Source organism: Ammodytes marinus (assembly GCF_949987685.1).
Source record: "Ammodytes marinus genome assembly, chromosome: 8".
NCBI classification, from domain to species: Eukaryota; Metazoa; Chordata; class Actinopteri; order Uranoscopiformes; family Ammodytidae; genus Ammodytes; species Ammodytes marinus.
The window spans coordinates 29,566,387-29,593,302 of NC_137212.1; the positions used below are offsets into that span (position 1 = coordinate 29,566,387).

At 41.8% G+C, this 26,916-nt stretch overlaps 1 protein-coding gene across 1 annotated transcript in view; it reads left to right on the plus strand.

The window, feature by feature from the left end:
• Window positions 1–26,550, plus strand: part of slc1a7b (solute carrier family 1 member 7b) — a gene marked incomplete at both ends in the record, with an annotated part of 56,195 nt that extends 29,645 nt beyond the window's left edge. Inside the window, 9 exons of the mRNA XM_080033192.1 lie at window positions 4,355–4,570; window positions 13,188–13,230; window positions 13,336–13,567; window positions 13,710–13,809; window positions 16,599–16,832; window positions 18,305–18,499; window positions 21,445–21,579; window positions 21,731–21,830; window positions 26,314–26,550. Of these exons, the coding sequence (XP_079889318.1) occupies window positions 4,355–4,570; window positions 13,188–13,230; window positions 13,336–13,567; window positions 13,710–13,809; window positions 16,599–16,832; window positions 18,305–18,499; window positions 21,445–21,579; window positions 21,731–21,830; window positions 26,314–26,550 (1,492 nt within the window). The remainder of the gene's footprint in view (window positions 1–4,354; window positions 4,571–13,187; window positions 13,231–13,335; window positions 13,568–13,709; window positions 13,810–16,598; window positions 16,833–18,304; window positions 18,500–21,444; window positions 21,580–21,730; window positions 21,831–26,313) is intronic.
• Window positions 26,551–26,916: the final 366 nt, after the last annotated feature.

Sequence of the window (26,916 nt, forward strand, 5' to 3'; positions counted from 1 at the left end):
AAAGGCACAATATTTTTTTGGCATAACTTACTAACTGCCACGTTTCGAATCAAAACGTCTACACTTTTTTAAAGTAATCGCGGATTACATGTAAAGATCGAAATAATTAACAGTAACAGTAATAATACAAATATAAGTTTATTAAATAAAAAAAATATTTTATTTTATTTTATTTTTATTTTTTTGCACACCGCCAGGGTAGGCACTGCCTACCCTGACCGCACGTCACTGTAAACAACATCGTCAGTATCCATGTGCCGCGACACAAGCTGCTGTTAGTGTCCGCTACATTAACAGTCATTAGTGGGCATAGAGGATGGTAAATCCCTACAGTTTACACTTCACAACGGGACACTTAAAGCCACTCGCCGTTGTCTCTCTGCTGCTGATTGAAATGCATCAGTCTTCTCTGGTGTGCAAACTAGCGGAGACTTCGGAGCATGTTTTCTCTGGTGTGCAAACTAGTGTGTGTGTGTGTGAGAGAGAGAGAGAGAGAGAGAGAGAGAGAGAGAGAGAGAGAGACCTTAACGCTGTGTTTTAATACGGCTGGACGCACTCCATGTCCGGCTTAAAAAGTGGGGGGGACAAAATGAGTCTTGACGAAAAGTGGGGGGTACATGTACCCCCCATCCCCCCCGTAATCGACGTCTATGGTTATTTGCCACAGTCAATAAGCGTATTCTTATTAAATTTAGCGAAGGTGGAGGAGCTGAGTAAGACACAACCTACTCCATGGCCGGCTCACAAGCGTCCAGATGCAGTCGAGAGTTTAATGCTTCCCAAAACATTCTACCTTAAACACTTTAACACATTTAATGCAATGTGAATAAATCATATGAATTACTGAATGGATTTGAAGCAGCAGTAGACCCAGTAATTACTTATAGACTTTTTGTTAGGTGTTCCCCATTGGTCATAAATGAGAGTTTGTTATCCAGCCAACATCCCACATATTTATATTAGAGCTGTCAAAAGATACACATTTTTAATCAGATTAATCACAGGGTTGTGGATTAATCATGATTAATTACAATTCATCGCCATTCGAAATAAGCCTGAAAAATTCTCATTTTTTATTGTAGTATATTGTTGTATGAACGGAAAGATGAATGACAGAAGGTGGATATACATTTAACATCTGTTTTTTTAATCATGGCAAATCCAAATGATGGTGTGCTGTCAATAATGAAAACTAAAATAATACTAAAACCATAATTCATAACTTTGCTGTGCTTCTGAGCAAATATATAGAATGTCATTTATTTTGTGATCCACACCAGAATCAATGGATAAATCTGATTTTAAATCTGTTTCCATATGTGTGCATGACATTATATTCAATCAATTCTGGTCAAGTTTTGCATTCCTGATCGTGTGTGTGTGTGTGTGTGTGTGTGTGTGTGTGTGTGTGTGTGTGTGTGTGTGTGTGTGTGTTTGTGTGTGTGTGTGTGTGTGTGTGTGTGTGTGTGTGTGTGCCAGAAAGCCAACGTTATGTTGATGTCCTGTAGGCTATTAATCACACACACCTCTGAAAACTGCAGACGTTTGTGTCCTCCCATGCTCCGAACAAGGCAGACTAAGGGTGTATTCACACATGCCGTGTTTAGTTCAGTTGAAACGAACTCAGATGCACTTCCGCCTTCGGTGCGCATCTTTCAGACAGGTGTGAATACAGCAATCGCACTCGGGGGCGGACCAAACAAACGCTCCGAGACCCAGTTGAAGAGGTGGTCTCGATGCGCTTCAAAACGTACTCTGCTGCAGTTCGTTTGTGGTGTGAATTTGGCCGGACTCGATCCGACCCAATTGCAGGAAGCACTGTGCCTTTTCTTTTTTAATAAATCGCTGTCAGCTTCACATTATAGGAAAGTGTTGTTGTCGCCATTGTTAGGAAGATTAGTTGTGGTTTGACCGGGAGCCCCGAGCGAATATATTACATTTGATAGACAGGACGCGTAAACATGCTGATGTGTTCAGCGATCAGATGAAGGAGAGGGGAGCGTCTCCCGCACAGTGACAACAGGTTCACGCTGCGCTTTGTATGAAGTGCGTGTTTTTACTTTGCATCCCATGTTACGGTACCGTCAATACTACCCCTGTGTCAGTTTGGAGCTGAGCCGCGCCGAACTCACACCCAGCTGACACACGGCTAATTCAGCTGTGTCAGCTTGAGCCTATTCCTCGCGAGCCGCGCGTCCAGCAGCAAAAATACAGTAAATATTATGTTTCACATCGTATAGGCTACAAGCCACACATTGACACAGGCCTACATATTATAACCATATGAAACAACACTAATTTGATGTTTTTTTAAATTTTATTTATAGGCTAGATGTTGGCCTATTTATTTATTTATTTATTTATTATTTTTAACCCCATATCGTATCAGTTATATATTTCGCAGTTTTTACTTCGTTTTACCTGCTTCTCTCCACCCCAGAATGTCTGTCCAATGAATGAATGACCTCAGATCACGTGTGGTTTTGCTTCGTGATGCTGGTTCACTTGCAAAAGGGGCAATATGAAAGTGGACCACACCAAACAAAAAAAATCTAAACTCTATTTGGTCTGGACCAAAGCAAGTGAACTAGCGGACTTTCCCAGTGTGAATACACCCTAAGTTGCTTCTGACAGCAACTGCCACCCGCAACACACACACACATACGTGGACACTAGCAGGTCGAAACAAAAACACGCTGCTACTTTCCGCTTCCTGCTTGCCACTGCACATCACCATTGTGCCCAGTAGCCTAAAGATCCTGGGTCAGCCATAACGCTAGTATGACAATTAGTGCAGAGCGGGTGGGATATAGAGGGCAGGTCATTCTGCGCATGTGTTAATGGCAATCAATTATATAATATTTAAATATTTAAAAAATAATCTAATTAATTACAGGCTCTGTGATTAATTAATCTAAATTAATCGCACACTTATATGCCTGTTTATAAACAACTTTATTAGGTACACCTGTTCAATGGCTTATAAAAACAATCAGCCAATCACATGGCAGCAATTTAATGCATTTATGCATTTAGACGTGGTCAAGACAATGTACTGAAGTCAAACCGAGCATCAGAATGGGGAAGAAAGGATATGCTGGTAAAAATCGCTGAGGTTGGGGCTTCCACTCTTCGCTCTACTCGGTGGAAACTGTGAGGGCAAATTTATTTGTAACCATCGTATTGATCTGTTTTTCTATATGTATATCACATCAGTTTAACACATGTGCATTTCCTCTAAGAAATGTGCTGACAACAGTTGCTTAAAGTAATTTAAGGTTTATTGTGGCTGACCACAATAAACCACAATGACCACAATAAACCCCTGAGACCTGTTTGACCATCTGTTAGTTGACACCCCCGTTGTTGAAGGGGGCCTTTAAAATCCCTGTCTGACCAAAAGATAGGGTCAGTCCCGTCGGGGGCTGACCATGCAGGTTGGAAACTTTACTCTGTAACTCTGTTGTTTGATCTACTTTTATTAAATTGTTTATATTGAGAAGTTTCAGTTCATTTATTCCCACAAGGTTTAACTGATTAAAAACTTCCACGACAGAAACGAGGCATAATGTGAAGCTCACAAGATCATGCTGGTCTCACCAGGACCCATCCATTCACCATTCAGGGTGAATGGATGGGTCAACAAAATGTTGGACTTTAAAACGTAAGGCTACTGTACAGTATGATGCAGATCCCATATTGTATACTGTCACTTCATTTCTGTAAAAGCAACATTGTATTTATTTTGAATGTCCAGCCTCGGTTTTAAGTTCACCTCCCACCTGGAAATGCGCCGTTGTGGAAGAATCTTACTACAGCAGTAGGCTTTCTGGATCTTTGGATGGCATCACATGCTAGCACATCACTTTCTTAGCAGATGAAGTTTGCTCAGTGGTCATGTTAGTTAAGTTGTAGGTGTTATTCCTGTCCATGGAAACAAAAACCCGGCACACAATTCCAACAACATTTCTGACGTCTTAAAGTGCTCGGAAAAATGGAAACTTGAACATTGATCGTTCTTGAACTTTTTAGGTAAAGATGCACTCTTGTATAGGTTAAGAATATTGTCCAAGGTCTTGGCCTCATAAAACACCTTAAATACATTGCATGGCTTTACTCAGAAATCCAGCGTTACCAAACTGTTAAAAAAATAAAATTATTAAAGGTAATTATTAGTATTACAACATTATCAAGATAAGTTGAGTGTCAAAGCGGGAAGCATGAACTTTAATACTTTGGAATGCAATACCACATGTGCTTTAAAATGGTTCAACCAGCAATCGGGGATATAATAATGAAACTATTGTCAAAGCACCAACTAACAATGTAACTTGGATTTTTTTCCCTCTTCTAGTTTGATGTCAGGACTGGCAGCTCTAGACGCCAAGTGTTCCAGTCGGCTGGGTCTGATCACCGTCTCTTACTACCTGTGGACGACCTTTGTGGCCGTGGTGGTGGGGATCATCATGGTTTCAATCATCCATCCCGGCGGAGCAGCCCAGAAAGAGGATTCTGAGGACAGTGGCAAGGCTATCATGAGTTCTGCTGATGCTCTGCTGGACCTCATCCGGTAACAACACCATGACATCCATATGACTATACGTGAACCCAGCAAAAAAAAAACACTGATTCCTAGATCGCAATGATAATGAGAGTAAGGCGACACCCCAAACCGATGGCAATTGCTGCCAGTTCAGCAGACTTAAATAGCAAAATCACTCGACAATAGTTATAGTAATAGTGCTCTGCAATTTGTACAAGATCCTGGAGAGGATAGTTAAGAGGCTGCATTCAGCAGTGCAGCAGGGGATTATTTGTGGTTGTCAGGGTTTAGAAGAGATGTATGGAGCTGAATTCTGAGGAGAGGGCCATATACACATATACTGTACATTAAATTTATATAGAAATAAGGCCATGTTAGGATTTTAAAAAGTTGGGATTTTATACGATGTGTTGATTAATAATAAGAAACAAACATCTATTAATTCAAGTATAATGTTTACTGTTTATTAAATCTTATTTGCTTGGACTTTAGTAAGTTATTTGGAGATGCATAGAGGATATATAACACATATGTATTCACAGGCTAAGTAGTGCTGCACATGACGGAGAAACATAACTTAATGTGAGTCAACTTTGAGGGTATTAATAGACCCTGCGTTCCAATACCCATACTTTCTGCTATTTAGTATTGTAGAACATAGATTTAGGATGTCCTAATTCTTGTGGTCAAATTTAGTTTGCTTAAAAATACCCGGATTTCTACTACATCCCGCCGAGTTTTTTCGTGTTGAAAACAACATGCTATTTGGGCGTTTCTGACCCACAATCCAGTGCGAACCGACAGTGACGTCACATCGACGGGGCCTCCATATGAAAAAATAATGGGATGTGACGGATATACTTAAAAGCAAGAGGCAAGATCAAGGCGCAATGTTATGCTGAAATAAATAGGTAAACGTATGTCCCAAGTATATGCCTACTGCATGCTAACTAGATTATTTTTATGGTCAAATGTAGTATGTGGAATAGAAAAAAAGTATGTGATTTGGAAGGCAGGTTTAGTAATAATAAGTAAGTAATAATAATTTCAACCCCAACTCTGACAAATGAACACAAATGAATTACATTAAGTTACATTTCTCATATCTGTGTTCAACAGGTATTGCTTGCCCCACTATAAGTCATTATGATGAATCCAATTATGATTTTTCAGCGGCTTAGTTGCGTGTTTAAAGCAGCAGCTGGAGCACAGTGGAGACAGTAGAATAATCAGCTGAGCCACAGAGCACAGAGATCAAAATACAAGTTGATGGTGTTATAAATTCTAAACATGCAACATTTAGTTCTTTAAAAGGATAGTTCAGTGTATTTGAAGTGTGGTTGTATGGGGTAGGCATAGTTAATCTGTTCACTCCATATATTGACTGCACTGATATCCATCTCCATAAGGTAACACAATAACTATCCCTAAGTACCTCATACAACCCCACTTCAAAAATAATGAACTATCCCTTTAGATTCTTATACAGTATATATATATATTAATCATAATATTGTGTCTTTATCAGTATGATTTTTTCTTGGGAATTCTGACGGCAGAAGTATCACAGTGCTAAACATGTACTCTGCAGGCAAGCTATCATCATGACCATCAAAAATGAAAATGACCCTTGTTTGTGAACTCATCAGTTTCTTCTTCTAAGTGTTCCGTGTAGTTAAAGGCATACTAGGTAATTATGAAGAATTTTTGTTGACAAATCACTTATTTTTTTCAGAGTCAGATAGTGAGGAGATGTTCACTCAGTTTTAGAAAAAGTGATTTAACAAACATTCTCCAGAATTACCTGTAATGCCTTCAATGTGAAAGAATAAACTTTGCTGTGTCACCTATGTAATGTAAAACTCCATTCAAATGTATAAGAGAATGATTTCATGCTTTGTCTATGATGGCATGAACAATATCAGGTAGAAAAGGGTAGAAAAAGTTGGAAGTTTAAAACGTACCACTAAACGCAGTCAGTACCGTTAGCACTGTCACTCCTCATTCCCAGATTCACATTAATCTATTCGGAGTATGTTATAACACCCTTATAGAGCACACGTCATCCTGACAGCATCCTATTTTGTTCAGACAGTGTGGATTTGCCACAAGTCCGGAGACAGGATTAAAAACATTGGTTTTCCTAAGCTCCCATATTCAGGGATGACTGCATTGTTGACAAAAAATGTAATCTTTCTCCGAGCCAGTGTCAATAGACAGGACTCCTCACTGTCAGACATGGTGCTCGTGTGAGTGTATGTTGGGTTGTCTAATCTCTTGGTGGAACAATGGGGTGAGTCCAAGGGCAGTAATCAGCCAGCATAGAGCTGTGTATGCAGGATAAATGGATCAGCAGGTGACCTTAAAGTGTGATAACTAAACCCACTTACATAAGGGAAATTCAATCTTAGGTCTCAGTGCAGTCATTGAGTAGCCTGGAAATCCAGACCTGCCGCTGGCAAATAAAATTTGCTGAGCCTGTTGGTCTGGACACTCCATTTGAAGCTCATTAAATATGTCAGAAAATCCTGAGCTACCAATCAAATCGTTCTTTCTGATGTGGGCATGCCAGAGCACTAGATATGGTGCTCTGGGGCGGACGTAACCGATGACAGTGCTGTGCATGCCCCGTCGAAGCGTGATAGTAAACAACAGAGATGTTGTTTGAGTTTGAGAAGGCTTCGACCTTGACCCTTTACGATTTGGAAGACGGCACTCAAATCTTTCATTAGCAAGTAAGTGGAATGTTCTGTTTTGCAGACCAACCACAGCAAAATTAACTTAACAGTTTTAACACATTTTATTTAACAGTTAATCCCGCTGTTCGCTAAACGAACGGGGCTTAATACGTCACTTTGTTCATTGCTCTGATTGGTTGTAGTGCTTTCCAATTGCATGCAGTGGTATTTGAAATGCACGTGTAGGTGCCGCCCCTTGAGTTGGGAAGGTCTATTGATTGTGGCCAGACCATCTATCGTTCTAGATATGGGTCTGGATTTCCAGGCTACTCATTGGCCCTCATTTATCAATTTTGCGTGGAAACTGGTGCAGATTCTGGCGCAAATACCTCCCTACGCCAGGTGTCGCGTGGTATTTATCAAACAGTCGTATCTCGCCAATCTCAGCGTACGCCAGGCCATTATTGATAAATGCGGCGGCTGAAAACGATCGTACCACGCCCCTATATTTTCTCAGTTTAGAGGCCTCGCCCAGAGGTTTTACGACATGGATATGTGAATTACGGCACAGAAGAGGAATTTATCTGAAGTAGAAATTGACAGAATAACAGCGAAAGTAGAAAAAAAAGAGTTTCATTTCGGAGCATTACAAGCGGCATCAAAGAATAACAGAAGGCAGCAGTTAGGAAGGAAATAACTGCTGCAGTCAACAGCGTTGGTGTTGACAAAACGATCTCCAGCTGAGGATTTTGCATTTTAGGTTTACATCAGTAGGCTACTATCGCTCAAATGCTATAAAACAGCATATACAATTATATGTCGCCATTTCTTTAGTGGTCTGACTCAAACATCGCGTGTTGCTGTTCTGAAATGCAACCAACTGAGGGTGCGGGCATAATATAGCCTAAGTGGTAGAGGAGAAACAGACGCACCAACTGTCCGGTAATGGTCCCCATGAAATAAATACAGGTCTGCAGAGATTTGAATGATTAGAATGTATTGGCCCTTTTAGATAGCACTACTCAAAAGGGTTGTAAAAACTAAAAATAACACATTTTGCGTTTTACTGTATGACAGCAGGAGTGGTCAGCCCGGCGGTCAGCTGCACAAGCCGACCTGGCAACGATCAGCTGTGAGAGCGCCCACAGTCCTGCTCCACCAGCAGGTCGGAAAAACGTGCCGGTTAACGGTGGAAATAAATCGCTCGCTTAAGCGATCAATAACACATTAAAAGAGGAACTAACATCTAAAAAGTGCGTCAAATAAATAAAATGTTAAGCTGAATGTTGTGCCGTGTATTTTTTATCATAAAGAGCAGTGTAGGCCTACTACATATTTAATACTGTGGCTAACATTTTGAATGAATGCAGCCCCCGTGCCTCAGTGTCCCCCCAGCTGCTCCAAACGGAGATAACTGCCCTTACGCAGTCCCATGCAGCGCTCCTAAGTGGCCGGTGTGTGCACTATTGAATCAGTGCTCCTACTCAGTTGCGCACCATAAGCTGCACAATTTTAAGTGATTAATATCTTTATTTCGGTCTGAGCAAACACTGCATTTGTATTATCTTCTTATAATTGTCCAACAAAGTCATCGGCTACCCGGCACAGCCTGCACTGCGAGTCCATGCTGTTTACAAAATTGCGTACACGAGCTGAGAGCTGGCGTGGGATTTGAGCGTATCCTACGCTCACGTCCATATTGATAAATGCCGAGATGTGCGTGGAAATGTACGTACACCCATTTTTCTGGTCTACGCAACATTGATAAATGAGGGCCAGTGAGTGCAAATAAAGCTGCGTTTGTCAGTAGTGCTTTAGAGGTTTCAGATTTTCAATTTTTATTATTTTCACTATTCACTGTTAACATTGTTGGCATTGTAAGCATCATTCTATGCATTGTACAAGATACAAACCTCTTCAAGCCATCCAAAAAGCCCAGTCTGCTCTGATAGGCCCTGAATCTAACTGCCGGTTTGAAGCTGCCAGTTAGTCAGTCAGTCTCATACAACACATACATTGTTCTTCTGATAAGGATAGAGTTTGTGTCCGAGTGTTTTCTGGTCTTGTATAAAAAGATTAGATTTTGTTATTTATAAGTCAACTTTTAGAAAAAACTAATGTGTTTGGTTTAGGTGCTATTTAAGCTTAATGTTTGCACTTGGTTTGACTGTATTTTGGAATTAGGGTATTACATTGTAGCACAGTTCTATACTCTACAAAAGCTTTAGTGCATAAGTAGAGTGTTACGGTGTGGCAGACAGGCAGGCAAGCAGGACCCAAATGCAGAACGTTTCCAGTAAAGGTAATTTATTGTGCGAAAAATGCAACTCCCAAAAGGCAAAAAAGGCAGCCAGGCAAAAAGGCAGAGAACACAGGTGAAGACGAACCCGCTCAGGAGGCCGGCAAAGGCGAACCCCCCCCCCCGGAGGCCAGCAGCCACGGCGATGAGGGCGGACCCCCCAGGGGGCCGGCGGCGGCGAGGACGGACCCCATCCAGAGGAAGGCGTGGCAGAGGGCGGGCAACCCCTTGAAGATCTGGAAGGTCTGGGGGGCAGACCCCCTCAGGTAGGAGCGAAGGTTGGTCCCCCTCGGGCAGGAGCGAAGGCATGCTGGGGCTGGTAGTTAGCATGCTTTGGCTGGTAGCTAGCATGCTGGGGCTGGTAGCTAGCATGCTGGGGTTGGTAGCTAGCATGCTGGTTTCTGGAGGCCAGGGACTGGAGCTTGCTGCTGGAGGCCGGGGGCTGGTGCTTGTTGCTGGAAGCCGGAGGCTGGATGTTGCTGCTTGAAGCCGGAGTCATCTTGGGAGCTGGAGAGCATTGTGGAAACTGATGGTAATCCAAACTCACCACCCCCACTCTGATAGTCCTTAAGGCAGGAGGAGGCTGGTAGCTGGGGCCCGGGGCCCGGGGGCTGTGGCTGGAAGCAGGAGACCGGGGGCTGTGGCTGGAAGCAGGGAACCGGGGGCAGTGGCTGGAGGCTGGAGCGTGGAGGCTTAGGACAGTCGCAAAAGTCCGGTGGAAGTGGCATATAGCTCTTAGGCCAAAAAACTGGGGGGTTGAGAAGCTCGACTGCCCACTCGGGTAAGGCGCCCTCCAACTCGGGCTTAGCAGCACATGCACCAGCTCCTTCCTGCTGGGAATGTTCTCCCAGCCGTCCATGGCACTGATAATAAAAAATAACATGTCTTCCAACTCACGGCAAAAAAGAGCGTCTGTTGGGTCCAATCTTGGTCTGTGCATTCTGTTACGGTGTGGCAGACAGCCAGGCGAGCAGGACTCAAAATGCAGAACGTTTCCAGTAAAGGTAATTTATTGTACAAAAAATGCAACTCCCAAAAGGCAAAAAAGGCAGCCAGGCAGAGAACACAGGTAACACGGGACAAGACAAGACAAGACTCGCCGACACTGACACAACAAACCATAATGCAGAGACAAGGAACAAAGGAATGACAAAGGGTATATATACTAGCAGTAGCGGCCTTAGCTATGTTTCAACCCATTCAATTGAATGGGGCCCCGCCCTCTGGGGGGCCCCCAAGCCCCCCCTTAAAATTTTTTATTTTTTTTTTATTTTTTTTGATAAATAATTCTTGAGCAGGCTACCGGGCCCTAGGCCTCATAGTAACTTTTCATGTTGCATTGTCAAAGAGCTCAGTCACTCAGGTCAATAACAGGGTCCAAAAAGGAATAAGCCTAAATATAAGGAAATAAATCATCATGGGCCCCTCAACTAGTAGGGGGAGAAATACAAAAGCATAAGAAAACAGCATTAGTAGCTCTGTCTAAGGGGCTTCATGATGAGCCTTTAGGGCCCCCACACACATACAGGAATACGATTTCTATGTGTAAATTCTATGCTGTTCATAAAAAGTAGCTATCCACCCTTTATCTGTTGAAATGAGTCTCTCCATCATAGAACATGAGTCTGCAGACCAATCTACTGTACTGTTTTTACAGTAGCAGAGTAAAGAGTGCTGCCTGATTAAGAAAAATCTGAAAAATAATGTTCCTGCTGCATCTCAGGATTTGATATAGCCTCTAAATGTTCCCCTCAAAGTGCACCAGATTGATGCATTTTAATGCAAAAGGCACAAATTTTCTTCCGGGGTGGATGCCCCCGGACCCCCCAACAAGGACCAGGGTCCCTCCTAGCCTGGCTCCGCCCGCCCGCCTACTTCCGGCCAAATTTCATTTTCCCTTCAGTAGTCAGTCTGGGTGTACAGCGCATTTCCCAGATTCTCCGGAGAATCTACGATCGTGCCAATCAGCGAACAGAGCGAGTGGCTGAGAACGCTCCAGTTTCAGTTGAATGCTGCGTTCCTTTATACTCGGAAGAAGGAGATTTCCGACTTGGTAGTTCCGAGTTCCGACCTGTCTGTGTTCCAGTGCATCTGCTCGCGAAAGTATGGACGCCTAAAACCTTTCTCGTCCAAATAACTAAACGTTAGGCTCTAACAAGTTACTGTTGCCAGGTACCGGTAGATTCATAGACTACAATATTGTAGTGAAGTCGGAAATTTCCGAGTTCCCTGTCCAACTGGAAGGCACCATCAAAAGCCGGCTCATGACACATGTGATGACCAAACGTGATGCGATTGGTTGGCTAATCCAGAGTGGCACTGGGCAGATCCAATAGTTTTAAACTTCGACAGACACCCGCCTCCAAATGAGTGAACGTTTGCCAATTACAGCACTTCCAGACCTTCTGTACAAATGAAATGAAGTACGATGGTCTGGTAGCACCAGGCTAGGTCCCTCCCACAGTATCCCTAAATCCTGTGAGAAAAACTGACTTCATTAATATGTTTTTACCATTAATTGTATATGTGCTGAAAAGTCAGTGTACCTGACTGGATAGGTAGGAGTGGGGGGGCCCTTTAAGAGTCTGCACCCAGTGGCCGATCATCTCATAAAACTCTACAATCTGTTTTCTTTTTGCGGGAAGCATGCACAAGCATGCATGCACAAGAAATATGTATTAAAAAAATAAAAATAAAAAAATACGAAAATACAAAAAATGTGGGGGGCCCCACACTAGGTCTTGAATGGGGCCCCCAGATCGTTAAGGCCGCCTCTGTATACTAGACACAACGAGACACAGGTGTAACACATTAGGGGAGGGAGCAGTAATCAAACAGGAGGGAAACTTGACAGGACATCGGGAGGAACAAGACAGACATACCAAAATAAAACAGGAAACCACCAAAACAAGACAGGACAAAGACAGACCATGACATAGAGAAGAGTTATGAAGACAGTTAACTTACTTATTGACTTCCCTTACAATTTTATGCATCTAAAGTTAGCAAACATTAGCAGTCATAATCTACTGGTCATACCAGACCAAGTAGCAAAAACCTGATACAAAGTGTATTGAATTGTGCATGAGGGGATTTATTGCATATGAATTCCATTTGTGTTATTTTTTCTATCAAAAGTTACATAGCCTGTATTTGGGTGAAATATACACCGTTAAGTTATGGTGCGTTAAGGGGTTTTCCAGGTGCTTCCTGTGAGTGATCCATATTTCATTTGAGATATGATGCCTTTGTGTGCAATACGAGTTTTAATTTGTGCAGCTGTGAGAGTCAGGAGCAGATACTAAATGGTTTGTCGGGACCATGGTTGACAGACCTGATCTAGCTCATCATATTTTGTACATGCACCTCTCATCAAACAGCAGGGTGTGAGGTGGGAATATACTGAAAACATTTTTTTTGGAAAGCAATTTCATTGTTGTGGGAGATAAAAGTTAAGGTTAACGTTGGGCAACATAAGAGATTTGGATAAGGTTTAAATAAATGTAAGTGGAAATGAAGCAGTCTCACTTTTTTTTTGAATTTCATAAAAATGTAAATGTGTTGATCTAAATAAGCACAAACAGGACATCATGAAATGTTTTGCTTGCTTTCTTATTGTTCAATCTTACTTTTTTTAAAATATAAAATGTCTGTCCTTGCCTTTCAGCAACATGTTTCCATCTAATCTGGTCCAGGCCACATTTCAACAGGTAAGACCTGTTTGCTATCACACACCCAACACTGTCAAACACAAAGGCTTTTTGTGTTGTTTTTCTTTAATACAAGTCTTACTCTCTTCGATTCCCTGGCAACAGTATAGAACGAATAGTGAGGTCATAGTGAAAGCCAAGCCCACGGTGAGTATGGCCCAATCAGAGTCCACTACGCGACGCTCGCTCATCTATGGCATCCAGGACGACAATGGAACTGACATCCAGAACTTTGCCCTGGACCTGACTCCGCCCCCCGATGTGCTCATACGCACCCGGGAAGGAACCAGCGATGGGATGAACGTGCTTGGAATCGTTATTTTTTCCGCCACCATGGGTAAAAAAATAAAATAAAATGCATTACTCTTCTCTGAATTCTAATGTGTACCTCTTGGGCCTTGAGTTAGGATTCATCATCGCAAATTAAAATTCATTCATTAATTTTTTTTAAACAGATTGTGCTGTGTGTTTTTTCACAGGTATCATGTTGGGAAGGATGGGGCCAAATGGCAGTGCCTTGGTAAACTTCTGTCAGAGCCTGAACGAGGCCGTCCTTAGGATCGTTGCCATTGTGATATGGTAAGGATTTATTTAAAGGAGAAGTAAAATTGATTTGGTCCTTTAAGCTAACCTCCTGTCAGTAACTAGCAGTCAGCAGTCCCCTTCCTCGTCCCTACATCACCACCACATGAACACACAGCCGTCTTCGTCAGATAGTGCAGAGAGTGCAGCGAGTCATAGTTCACGGGCACAGAGACCCGCCTCTTTATAGCACTCTGTCTCCTGATTAGATAAAAAACGATTGGGATACTCAAAATTGTATCTGGCAATTACTGCAAAGCTGAATGACTGGGAGACTCGTATTATCAACTGTGCATACTGTTTAAGTGATTGCTGTATGAATATAGAGTGATTTAACACTTATATTAACCAAAAAAGATCACTTACTTCTCCTTCAGACATACTTTTGAACTTGAGGAAGTGCTTTTTACCACATTTCAGTAACGATTACTGTTTAGATTGTATGTGCCACCAAAAATGTTTTAGCACCTGCCACACTTTACATACAGGCAATGACAAACCATCTGTGTCCCAGACCGTTAACAGGCAGCTCTGGTGAAGAGTCTTACTCTCTCAATGAAATTCATACTTTCCACTGCTGATTTGCGGATTGATACTCTACATGCTTAGCTAACCATTTATAAATGTGGCGAGAAAAAAAAAAAAAAAAAACTGCTGACTTCTGCTACAGCGACATCTCCACCAAAGTCCTTATAGTGACTGCTCTGACCACCATATCTATTGGTAACAGACTAACTATGCCTAAGTACCTCCCACAACCACACTTCAAAAATACTGAACTATTCCTTTATAACAGAAATGACTGCTCCTGAGTTTCTGTATAAAACTATTCACCACCTCGTCATAATCCGTTATCAGTTATTATTTGGTTAATGCTGATTTAATGCCTATTAACCCCTTAGTAACCTGTGTTACTAAATTGTGACGATAACAGCAGGGTTAAGCATTCCTATTTGGCATTAACCAAGCATTAGCTAACAGTTATTGCATGAAGCCTTATTGTAAAGTGTTGCTTTTAGCTGCATGGGAAAGTGTGTCAGGAAAGTACTGGTTTCAGTCCAAATGATTTAGTCTTTGGTCACAGAGAGTGCGTGGTCCGTTGGCAGTGCTTCGAGATGAGTGGTACACAGAGGAACCTCCGTCCAATTTGAGAGAGTATGTAAACGGGTTCAGATGAAGCATTTGTATGATCGACGGTCTGAGAGACGACAGTTTAGTGAGGGTGACCAAGTGTTGGCTTTGCTACCAATTGTGGGTTCACCATTCCAAGCTAAATTTATGGGCCCATATACTGTAGAACGTCAGCTCTCTGAGCTTAACTATTTAATTTCCACTCCAGATCGTAGGAAAATAAATCAACTTTGTCACATAAATCTGCTGAAACCATGCTATGGTCGGGAATGTCCCCAGAATGAATCTGAGGTTTCACACACTCCTTCTGAAGTGCGCCCAGTTTTGTCTGCTGGTATAGTGTTGCAGTCAGTTTTTAGTGGGGGAGAAGATGTGGCAGTGCCAGATGATTCTGTACTGCATGGTCGTCTGAAGAACTCTGAATGTCTACAGAATATGGATGGCTTGTTGTCTCATTTTTCTGTTGAGCAGCAAACTGAGTTAGCTGAACTAATTGCAAGCTATCCAGGTTTATTTGGAGACACGCCGTCTAAGACAAATCTGATAGAGCATGATATTGACGCTAAACTCATCCGGCAGAGGTTTTACAGAGTCTCTGAGGAGAAGAGGAAAATACTTGACCGTGAGGTAACCTACATGTTGGATAATCAAATTGCAGTACCATCCACTTCCAGTTGGGCATCTCCATGCTTGTTAGTTGAGAAATCCGATAAATCACCTCGATGTTGCACAGATTTTCGTAAAGTTAATACAGTGACCAAATCGGATTCCTTTCCACTTCCTCGGATTGAGGATTGTATTGACCAGGTTGTTGCAACCGTACAACTTAAGGCCAGGACACACCGGCCCGATAATCGCCGTCGGAGAGTATGGAAGGGGCGGGGACACAAATCTGTTTGGTGTGTGCCATGACGTCGGTCGTCGTAGATGTCGTCGGGCTTCTTTTGAGCGGGCAGTCTTTCAGTTGGAGCAATTTGATTGGTGGAGGGCTAGCGAATCAGTGAAGTGCCTCATAATAATTTAGTTTTGATTTATGATGATAGTGAGGCGGGTAGCACAAACAGCTAACAACAGTTAAAAACTTTTTATTCGTGCTTCCTGCTTCTCTCCACCCCAGAATGTCTGTCCAATGAATGAATGACCTCAGATCACTTGTGGTTTTACTTCGTAATGCTGGTTCACTTACAAAAGGGGCAATATGAAAGTGGATCACACCAAACCAAAAAAATCTAAACTCTATTTGGTCTGGACCAAAGCAAGTGAACTAGCGGACTTCCCTGTGTGAATACACCCTTAAACTTCTTAGAATACGTAGAAGCTAACGGGATGTTCGATACCTTTTCCATCAGCCTGGAGGAGTACCGCACCAGCTCCATATGGCTGGCATCAACATGTAGTATGAATGGCTGATCAAGTTTTTTTTTTGCATTTTTCATGCTTTATTATCAGTTTGTAGAGACAGAGGTGAAATAGGGCAGAGAGGGGAAGACATGCAGAGAACGGATCTGGGCGTGATTCGAACCCGGTCTGCTGCGGGGCCTGGGCCCGGGGGGCGCACCCTTACCCACTGCGGCACGGGCGCCCCCTCAATTTCTTTTAAGGATATCTCACAGCTAAGCGTTGCTAACCGTTAGCTGCCCCTGTGTTCCTGCCAGGTACTTCCCCTTTGGCATAGTGTTCCTGGTGGCGGGTAAGATCCTGGAGATGAGTGACCCCTCGGCCATGGGGAAGAAGCTGGGTTTCTACGCGGTGACGGTGGTGTTTGGTCTGGTCCTCCACGGCCTCTTCATCCTGCCTGCCATGTACTTCTTCATCACCAAGAAGAGCCCCATCGTCTACATACGGGGCATCCTGCAAGCTCTGCTCATTGCCCTGGCAACATCCTCAAGGTAAAGGGGATGGACTGACCATGTTTGTATTGTGTAAGGAAAGATCATCGGGTGTGTGTGTGTGTGTGTGTGTGTGTGTGTGTGCATCCTGTGTTTGCAAACTTTGCACATGGTTTATCCAATGTATACATTTGACATGTGAAATCAGTTATAGTTCTATTAGGAGAAAGGAGAATGCAGTGTGTACTAGCATTGATGAAGAGAAGTTGCACAAATACATTACAAGGATATTCTATTCTATAGTCTATTCCAGGGGTTTTCAAAGTGTGAGAGAGTGAGCCCCCCCTCCGAGAACAAATTTCAGCGGAGCCCCCCCTCCCCCCCAATTTTTTTTTTCTAAATCCCTGTGTGTTTTGAAAGATCTTTTAATTATTTAACAAATTTAAACATATTTTTGAAACATTCTAAACATTTTTGTGCATTTTTAAACACATTTTTTAATACATTTGAACATCTTAATCCAGTGTTTTTATCCTGCTTCCTTTAAGCATGGATAGTAGTGACTGAGTGTGCAGCGGAGTGAGAAAGATAGGCAGACAGACTTGCCCAAATGATTGACTAGTTAAATGTCATTCACACACCCAGAGTTTTTTCGCTAGTGCCTCAAATGTCCTGCTGGAGGAAAATAGTAGCCAGTGGAGAACCAGACCCTCGTAGAGGGGTCCGGGGGTAATTTGTTTTCAGCCAAGCACTGGTAAACACCTGCTCTAGTATAGCCAGCCGTTTTCACACGTGTGTTCTGAGCTCAGATTAGCAACATGCTGAATGTCTGGAAAAACATTGTGTTGTATTGGTAACATTTGCAGCTGTTTCCTTCACCACAACAACACCATAAATGGACACAAGTTGTTTACGCACATGTCCAGGTGCATTAGGTCATGATGGAATGTTTATTGTCTAGCATTTGAACCCTCATCCTACCTGAGTGGAGTCCTATCTCACTGGTATCTTATTCTATTATTCCAATGTGTCATTGTACTGTACATGTTTTGGGGTAATTTTACCTCAAGTCAAAACTGTCCAATTCCGCCCTTTGCAGTTTTTTATAAATACAACTTTTTATTGAGTTTATCTTTGCCATAGATTCTTATATAAAGTATCACACTCCATCAGAGGGACTCATTCTCAAGTTGACAAACAGCGGAGTAATTCTAAAACACTGAAATGGCTTTTTTTCATGCGTGTCAAGTCTGTGGGTATAGGATGAGGGTTAGAAAAATATGCCTCCTCTGCTCTGCTCTGTCTCTGGATCCCTGTTAAGTTGAGCAGTTTAATACGTTGCTGAAGACTCACTTTTGTTGCATTGGCCTTTAACACAAGTTGAGATAATGACACTCCTAATTTTTCTTTTCATGTATCTTATTATTTTGTATTGTATCTTGTACAGCACTTTGGTCAACTGATGTTGTTTTTTAAATGTGCTATAGAAATAATTTTGACTTTGACTTTTGACTTTGACTGTCTCCCTTCAGCTCTGCCACATTGCCTATCACCTTCAAGTGCCTGCTAGAGAACAACCACATCGACCGGCGCATCATCCGCTTCGTGTTGCCCGTGGGCGCCACCATCAACATGGACGGCACGGCGCTGTACGAGGCGGTGGCTGCAATATTCATCGCACAAGTTAATAATTACGAGCTGGACTTTGGCCAGATCATCACCATCAGGTCAGTGGTGGGCCCGCGCTTATATACAGTGGACCATCTGTGCCTCTTAAGCTCATTGACATGGCCAAAAAGATATGGCTGGGATTTTAAAGCAATGATATTAACAAACCATAAATCCCTTTTACCATCTGAACAGCATGGGAGACTTGTTTGTTTGTGACTGTGACTGGCTGCTGGCACCACAGATGTCTTTTACAAGTTTAAAAAAAACATGCTAGTATTAAGACTTGGCACGTATACCCTGCGTATGTAAGTATGGTAAAATGAAAAGATTTAGGGTGTCCCAATTCTTTTGGTCAGATGTTGCATTCTGAAAAATATACCCCTATTACATCTGGTTGAGATTTTTTTATATGGAAATTAGCATGCTTTTTGGGTGATCCTTCTGCATACCCACATAATTCACTGGGTTTTGGACTGCAGCCGTTATCAAAGTGAGCACGTTCAGATTGTTTGGATGGAGATGAGGTTCCTTGGTGTTTTGGACACACTGTGAACAGTTTTCCCAGGCTCCAATCAGGTGCAGCATCAGTCTCTAGCCATGTCATGCCTTTCATCAAGCTATCAAAGAAATACATCACAGTCAACATAACAGAGGTCACTGATGAGCAGCTGAGCCTGGCTTTATACTGTATATTTCAGTCCCAGCTATGCGCATTGAGAGTGATTCTAAAGGCCAGGTCCAAATACATTTCAAGAACAACATCTGTGGACTGGCATTTTCCATTAGAAGTAGTAATAAGGCTTTACATGGAGAGAGTTGGAACGAAAGGAATACCAAGAATAGCGCTCTTTCTCACGACCCAATTATGTAAACCCTTACGTAAGGTTGCTCTTCAGACAAGCCTTTTATGTACAAAGTATACAAATGCATTTAAGGCAAACAATTGTATTTACTTGTTCTGTGTTGCCACATTAAAAAAGCAGAGTGGAATGCATGCTTTATCCATTGGACATTTGTATCAGTAAATCAAAATTCCAAAAAAATGTGCTATTTATCATTTATCAATATTGCAGTGACGCATGCAAAAAAATGGTGTTAATGGACAAGTTTGTCTCTTTTCAAAGACATCCATGATGCTACACCAGTGTCTAAGGACAGAGGGTGTTGTATGCTGTGCAGAAGGTATACGCCCACTGAGGCAAATTTGCTATTTGTGATATAGGAATGAACAAGTGACATTCATTTGCTTGAACACACAGAAAAGTAATGAGAGAGAGTTGCATGAAGAATAAAAAAGAAAGAATCCTGCCCAGCTATTTTCTTAAACACATTGTGTTGAACTTGGCCCAGTGCCTCTTTTCATTATCGCCAATTCACACAAGGAAAAGTGGTGAATGTACACGGAGAAATAACACAATACTATGGCAGATATCCAGCGAAGCTAACAATGGCTGGCATGAATATAAAATAGCATATTCAATTCCTGACATGCCTGCAGAATTGGAGAACAAGTCTTTTTACTGTTGTTTCAGTATTGTATAATAATAATTTACTCCGAAAAATAAAACATTTAAATATTATCTGTGAAGAAAACTGTAATAAATGAATTTGAAATTTTGATAATGCCACTTTTTCTTTAAAATTGAAACTAAAAACAAAGGAATCGGGTTTGTGTTTTGACCGACTTTTTGCCACTGTATGTCACTCCATATAATTCCATACAGCTACTGTACATTGGTAATATCGGCTTAGCTGTCTCAGAGAAAAGAGCCACGTGGCCTCGATAAACCGCAGTATCCCAGTCACGCCACTGCTGGACCTCTGACCTCCCCCGCCCTCCCCCCCCCACACACACACTCACACAAACACACACACACACACACACACACACACACACACACACACACACCACCAGTTCTCACGAGCATGCTGTGATGGATCAGCCCATCTGCACCGGATAGTATATACACAGTCCTCACAGTCTTATGCTTGTAATCAGTGTGTAGTCAGGCAGTTTATTCATGAGGCCAAGCTCATCCTTTGACTCCATCCTAAGAACATATTGGCCATGAGAAAGTTCATTCATTGAATGTACAGTACAGCTCAACTTGACCTTTCAATTTTCTAATAGTTAGTAATTACTGCAAGCTTTTAATCAAAACCAATCTGCTGAATCAAGGACGCCAGCTCAATAAAAAGAGTGTCCGACAGATAGTACACGAGTGCTGAATTATGTTTAAAAACCAATTACAGAGCAGATTACAGAGGTAGTAAACGACAACGTTATGTGGACATTTGGACTGGGAACTCAGCTTTTATTTTAATATTTTAATTATGAATAGATATACAATAATTTGTGAAGATGAAATCACATCAATGTCATGGTTAGTCAATACATTTGGCCAATGCATTATTAAATGAAAAGTTCAAGAAATTCAGGTACGAGAATATTGACCGAAGTTTCAGCACAAATCTGTGCATACGCACTGTTAGTAAATGAGGGTCATTGTCTGCATGGTATAATATAATATAATATTTAATTATTTGTAGGCCTAGAGGAAGGTAAAGTGGAATAGGGTTTTGTGGATAAAATACAGTTGTAAAGTTAACAACGCTGACTTGATGATGATACATTCATTATGCGTTAACTTCTCTATACCACTCAGTTGAGTATAGATGCAAAAGAGTAAGCCTAGTTTTTTGCGATCTATTATCCAATTGAGCCCTGGAAAAACAACAAGCAAAATAGGTAAAAGAGGGAAATGTAAAGACAATAAGGCATCAACACATTATTAGCAAAAAAAAAAGAGTGAAAATTGCTTGTTCTTGTAAGCTTTACTTACGGGGCTCTTGTGCCATCCCACAAGGACCACTGTTATTGTTAAATAGCCAATAACAAGTCTGTTATGCAAAGGTGCCAATACATTCTACACACTGCACCTTTAATATTTGAAGGTTTGATTAACGGTCATGGTGTTTCTCTGTGTAATCAACCTTCCAGTATCACAGCCACTGCAGCCAGTATCGGAGCAGCAGGGATCCCACAGGCCGGACTGGTCACCATGGTGATAGTGCTAACATCAGTGGGCTTGCCAACCGATGACATCACTCTCATCATTGCAGTGGATTGGGCGTTGTAAGTTGTGTGTCTGTTTTATTGTTCCTTTTTTTTCAGATCCAAAGCAAAACACACAAATCTCATTTGACTTCAGCTATACCCTTCACTTGGACCCAAATGTCCAAAAAAAATATCCGCCCCTATTATCTCTCTATTTTCTTTCTAACAGAGACAGGTTCCGCACCATGGTCAATGTGATGGGCGATGCTTTGGCCACAGGCATCATGGCACATATCTGCAGGAAAGACTTCATGAAGGAGGGAGACGGGGTGAGATGATGTATTTGTGGTTTCACTTCTGGAAGAGTTCTTTTTTTCATATTTGAACTTACACACAAACAGCATTGACAGGGCACTCCGAAATGTAACGAGAGCCGCCTCCTAAATGATTGACCTTTCATGTGCATAGGCTGGTCCCCCCCAGTGTGCTGTCAATACCACTGTGAAAACTGTGACTAAAACTATTATGTTCCATTCATTGTTTCAGATAACCATAATTCAGTCAGGAATACTTTCAAAAGAAACCTTGATTTCAATTAGAAGGCCATCCCTCTGCCCTCCATGAGCAACATGGAATGGTGCAAAGTGCGGAGAGCTGAAGCAAGGACCCCCTAGGGTTCAGAACAGAGCAAGCATCAATGACAACACAAATGATATTGATAGACAAATACAGTAAAAAAGGAGGCACTGGGTTGGAGGTGGGTTATAAAGCAGTGCAGAGGAAGCACCACCAGTAGGCAGGCTAGAGCAGCTTAAATAAGGCGCCTCTTTGAGTGAATAGCCAATCAGATGCTTGGAGTGGAAACAGCTGTTGGTCAGCTGACGTAGCAGGGTTTAACAGCTGGCTTGACTCCGTGTCCTGCCTGAACTAACGCTATGCTCACTTAGTTGTTTATTTTTTGATGTAGCATAACATCAGGTATACTTATAGTGAAGGGTTCAAAACCAAAAAATCAGACATTGGGTTATCACGAGTGTTCAATATGGTGCTCTTTGCAAACAACAGTTTTCAGTTTAATCTTCTCATCAGCGATGGATATAATGTTATATTGAGTACATCATAGGTTGACTGTATCGACCATACAGTATATGCAGTTATTGGGAATTGCTATTTGGATAATACATTTTTCAAGATGGCGGCCATGACTGATATGACCATTGTTATTGATATAATGGTGCGTGCACATATCTGATTTGGATGATCTCGGTTTCAAATCACATGTAACACTTTACAATAAGGGTACATTAATTAACTGTTAGTCATTGCTATCAACTATCAAGACATACTTCACCGGTGGAAATGTGAAGGTGTATTGAACTCTGAGATCCTTTGTAGTATAAATGTGTATTTAAAAAAAATTGGTTCATCCTAGCCTGAGAAAAGGCAGAAGGTTTTATGGTCTCACTGTCTAAACTTACATTTCCCCATGTGTGACATCACACATGGTAAAATGTAGGGGTTAGGATTAACAGGACAGCTGGGCCAAGGGAAGACTGAGGAAAGAAAAACTTAATTCATTATATTATAATAGCGACTTTATAATGATAGAACGTCGGTTCCGTATGAGTGAAGTATTCCTTAAAGAGCACCTATAATGCTTTTTCAACTTTTATGACCTAAACGTTATAAATATTTATAGTCATGTTTAACCATACTAAAGTGTGAAGTAATGACTTACTTGCATTTAGACGTATTCCCTGCTGACCGTCTGGGGTGGCTGTGCAGAGCGCTAAACACTAGGGCAGCCGGTCGCGATTCACTTGTTCAAATTTCTGGGATTTATCTGCGTAGATCAATCCGGATTTTCCATGTATGGTAATTAGGGTTGCAAAATTCCGGGAATTTTCAAAGTTGGAAACTTTCCTTGGGAATTAACGGGAATATTGGGAATTAACGGGAATAAACGGGAATTTACAAAATTTTAAGCAACCCAAATGCACTTAATCCTTCTAACTATGTTATTGCAGTCCTAGCAAACATTCTAGACAGTTAAAAGCAGTGTTTTCAACTAAGTTTTATAGTATTTATGAACATTTAAATTCAAATCAGATTTTTTTTAAAGCTTATCAAGACACCCAACTTGATTTCATATATTGATTTCTACTAGTCCAGGTTTACAGAGGCTTAAACAGTGATCATAAATATAGGTGGGGAAAATATATTTGAGCAACTTGACTAAAACAACCAGAATTCATGCAAGTACACTTGGCAAGTTGCACATAGCACACTGCTTACTGCAGGGGAACTGAGGCCACGCCCCCTACATGCACTGTGCATTCTGCCATCACATTTTACTTAATTTATTGAATGGGTTGGGTCAGAAAGATGTGTTATATTTTACACAACATTCATACTTTTGTTGTTCAGTGAAATTATTGATTGTTCATAAAATTATCAAAACTTCTATAAGTTCTACTTATAAATAATTCTGTTCAAATGTAGGCCAAATGTTTTTTTTTATTGTATTATTTTGCATGGATGTCTGCCTATGACAAAACATAGTGTTTATATGTTTAGATTTATGTTTGGATTTGAAAAAAAATCATTTAAATGACCGCCATTTAGTTAATTCCTATATTTCCCAATTTTGAATATTCCCAAAATTCCCGAGCGAAAGTTCCCGTGGAAAGTTTCCAGAAATTTACCGGAAACTTTCCACCCCTTTGCAACCTTAATGGTAATGCTGCAACATGCTCAGGCAGGCTCAGGCCATGCCCCCACCTTCCTGCTCAAATTTGCCCGTGCGCTGCTGAAAGTGTTTCGGAAGGTAACTAATCACAACGGAGTGGGGTTGGCAGGAGGGGGGCGAGGGGGCGGAGAAGGACGAAGCCCAGTGTTGACAGATAATGCTGAAAGCCCCAGATGAGAGGAAGCATTTGTTGGCGGCCCCTTTGGACAAAAGCGGTAGTATTTTAACGATGTCAGCTGTCGTAAAGCTGTTTTCTAGGGCGTGCTGGCCGTACGAGTGTCAAATGCTTAAGACGCAATATAGTGCATGTCCGTGTGTTGAAAGTAAGTGTGAGGGCACCGACTCTTTTCGGCTCCGTGAGAGTGGTTAGTGACACTGCATCAACTAATGCCAGTCAGTGCCACACACACCTGATTGTAATGAGTTGATGCAGTGTCACCTAACTACTCTCACGGAGCTGAAAGATTACGTGTCCTCACAGAAAGCGAGAGACGGCAGTTAGTATGGATCACGATGAGGCAATGTGTTTATGTTGTTGTAAATAATGACTATTTCAGATGAATAATGGTTATCTGATGATGGTGAAGCAAAGTAAACTTTGTGTTAGTACCAACCGCTCATTCATTTAGGAGTAAACACTGAAGTCTAGTTCACTCCCGTGAAATTGTGTACACGTTGCTTGGCAACGCCCTCGTCCCGCCCGTATATCACTTTCCCTTTTAGCTTTTCTTCATTGCATTTTTTTTTCTTTGATGGTTCAGCCCGTTATCAGTCATTATGACGACAAATAACTGTATCAAACAAGGCTCCCGCTCCCCTTCCCTCACCTGGAGGGATAGGCTTCTCAAATCGCGTTGCAGCGCTACACTGAAATCTGCGACCAATACGAATATGTGACCATAGAGCCTGCATGCGCAAACCGAAAATCGGACTGGGTGTGCGACCAGACCAAACGCAGTAATAAAAACTATATAAAAACGTCTTTCTTTGCACTGATGGTCTCGTTTGCTGTTGTGGTAATTTATGATTATCAGAGGAAACAAGAGGCTGTTTAAAAGATATTTAAGACCAGAAAAGTAGTATAATAGAAGATCTTTAAATGCACAGTTAATGCTTTTTAAGCATTGACTTACTGTTAATGCGTAGTTATTAAGGATTGGTTATTGCTTGGTTAAGCAATAACTAAGCATAACGGTTAGTTGATGCTTTGTTCATGCATATTTAGCATGAACAAAGCAGTTAATCACAGTAAGTTCATGCTCAATTAATAACAGTTAATTAATAACACCTTATTGTAAAGTGTTACCCATATATTTTCATTGCTTCTGAATTTATATGAGTAAGTTAAGATTTGCTCAGAAGCTACAGGCTCAAAATAAGTGATCATAACTAGACCTTAGGGTCTAATATGGGAAATTGTATTCAACACTCTCCTTCACAGTAACAGAGGGCTGTGCAGTGTAAGTGCAGCTTTTTTGCATTAGCACTTAACACAGAACTGTACGTTTGTAACATGCAGTGTGAGTCTGGCTCTCAGAAAATGGCTGTCCTGCTACTCTCAACATGTTGTTTTTCCTTCTCAACTGTTTCATTTTCTTCCTGGCATTCTTCTGATGTCAATATTTGCACACTTTACATATCTGATACGCTAGTTATTCCAGTACTAACATTGTCTATACTGTAGTAGCCTCCTATTCTTATGTTGTGTTGTTAGATTTTGATTGTTTAAACCACTATCTTTTCTTTGTGGGTTTCTATTCTAAATTGGAGCTGTACTGTAATTACTGTATTGTTCCCCCCTGGGATCAATACAGTAATTCTGATTTGATTTGATATTTGATTTGGTAAATCTCTGTTCTGCATTCTGTAGTAAAACCATTGTCACACAACAGACAAATAATCATTATAAATACAAAACACAGAACATTAAAACATAAAAGCATACGGGAGACATCATGGAATATAAGAACGACAAAGCTGCTGCCCTAGTTTGTTTCTGATTCTGATTCATTTTGTTTTCTTCTAAACCTCTAAACTCCCATACCTGTGGCCATGTTGACCAGGTGCCTTTGATCTGTGAGCCCACGCCGGCGCTGAACAACAGCCCACCTGTGATGAACTGTCACAACAACAACAACGGCGTGTACCGGCCCCCTTCAGAGGTGGCCCGCCTCATGCAGCTGGAGGAGGGGGTGAAGCCGGCAGGAGAGAGGAGGAATCCCCCTGTTCCCCCCAGGCACCTGAAGAAGAGCAAAGAACACTGCACCATCGACATGAATGGCCTTGAGACCAATGTATAGCCCAATACTCCTCCTAGGCTCTGATTGGTTGTCTGTCTGTCTGTCTGTCTGTGTGTGTGTGTGGATGGATGGGCTGACCAGAAACCTGGACAAAGACAGCAGCAGCAGCAGCAGGGCCAGGCTTCATCTTTCATCTTATTTACGGGGCCAAATACTCACATGACAGGGTCAAGATGTCCTGGGAACTTAAACAGGGAACGCCTCAATGGAGAAACTGTTGGTTGGTTTTAGCGGTGGACTGCCGTCTGCCGTGGACAGTGGAATTTATGACACTCAAAGGACTACAGAGGGAATTTATTGCTCCTTGGTTTGGACCTGCAAGCGTGAGTGCACACCTGCACACCCAGAGCCTGAACACAGGTGTTA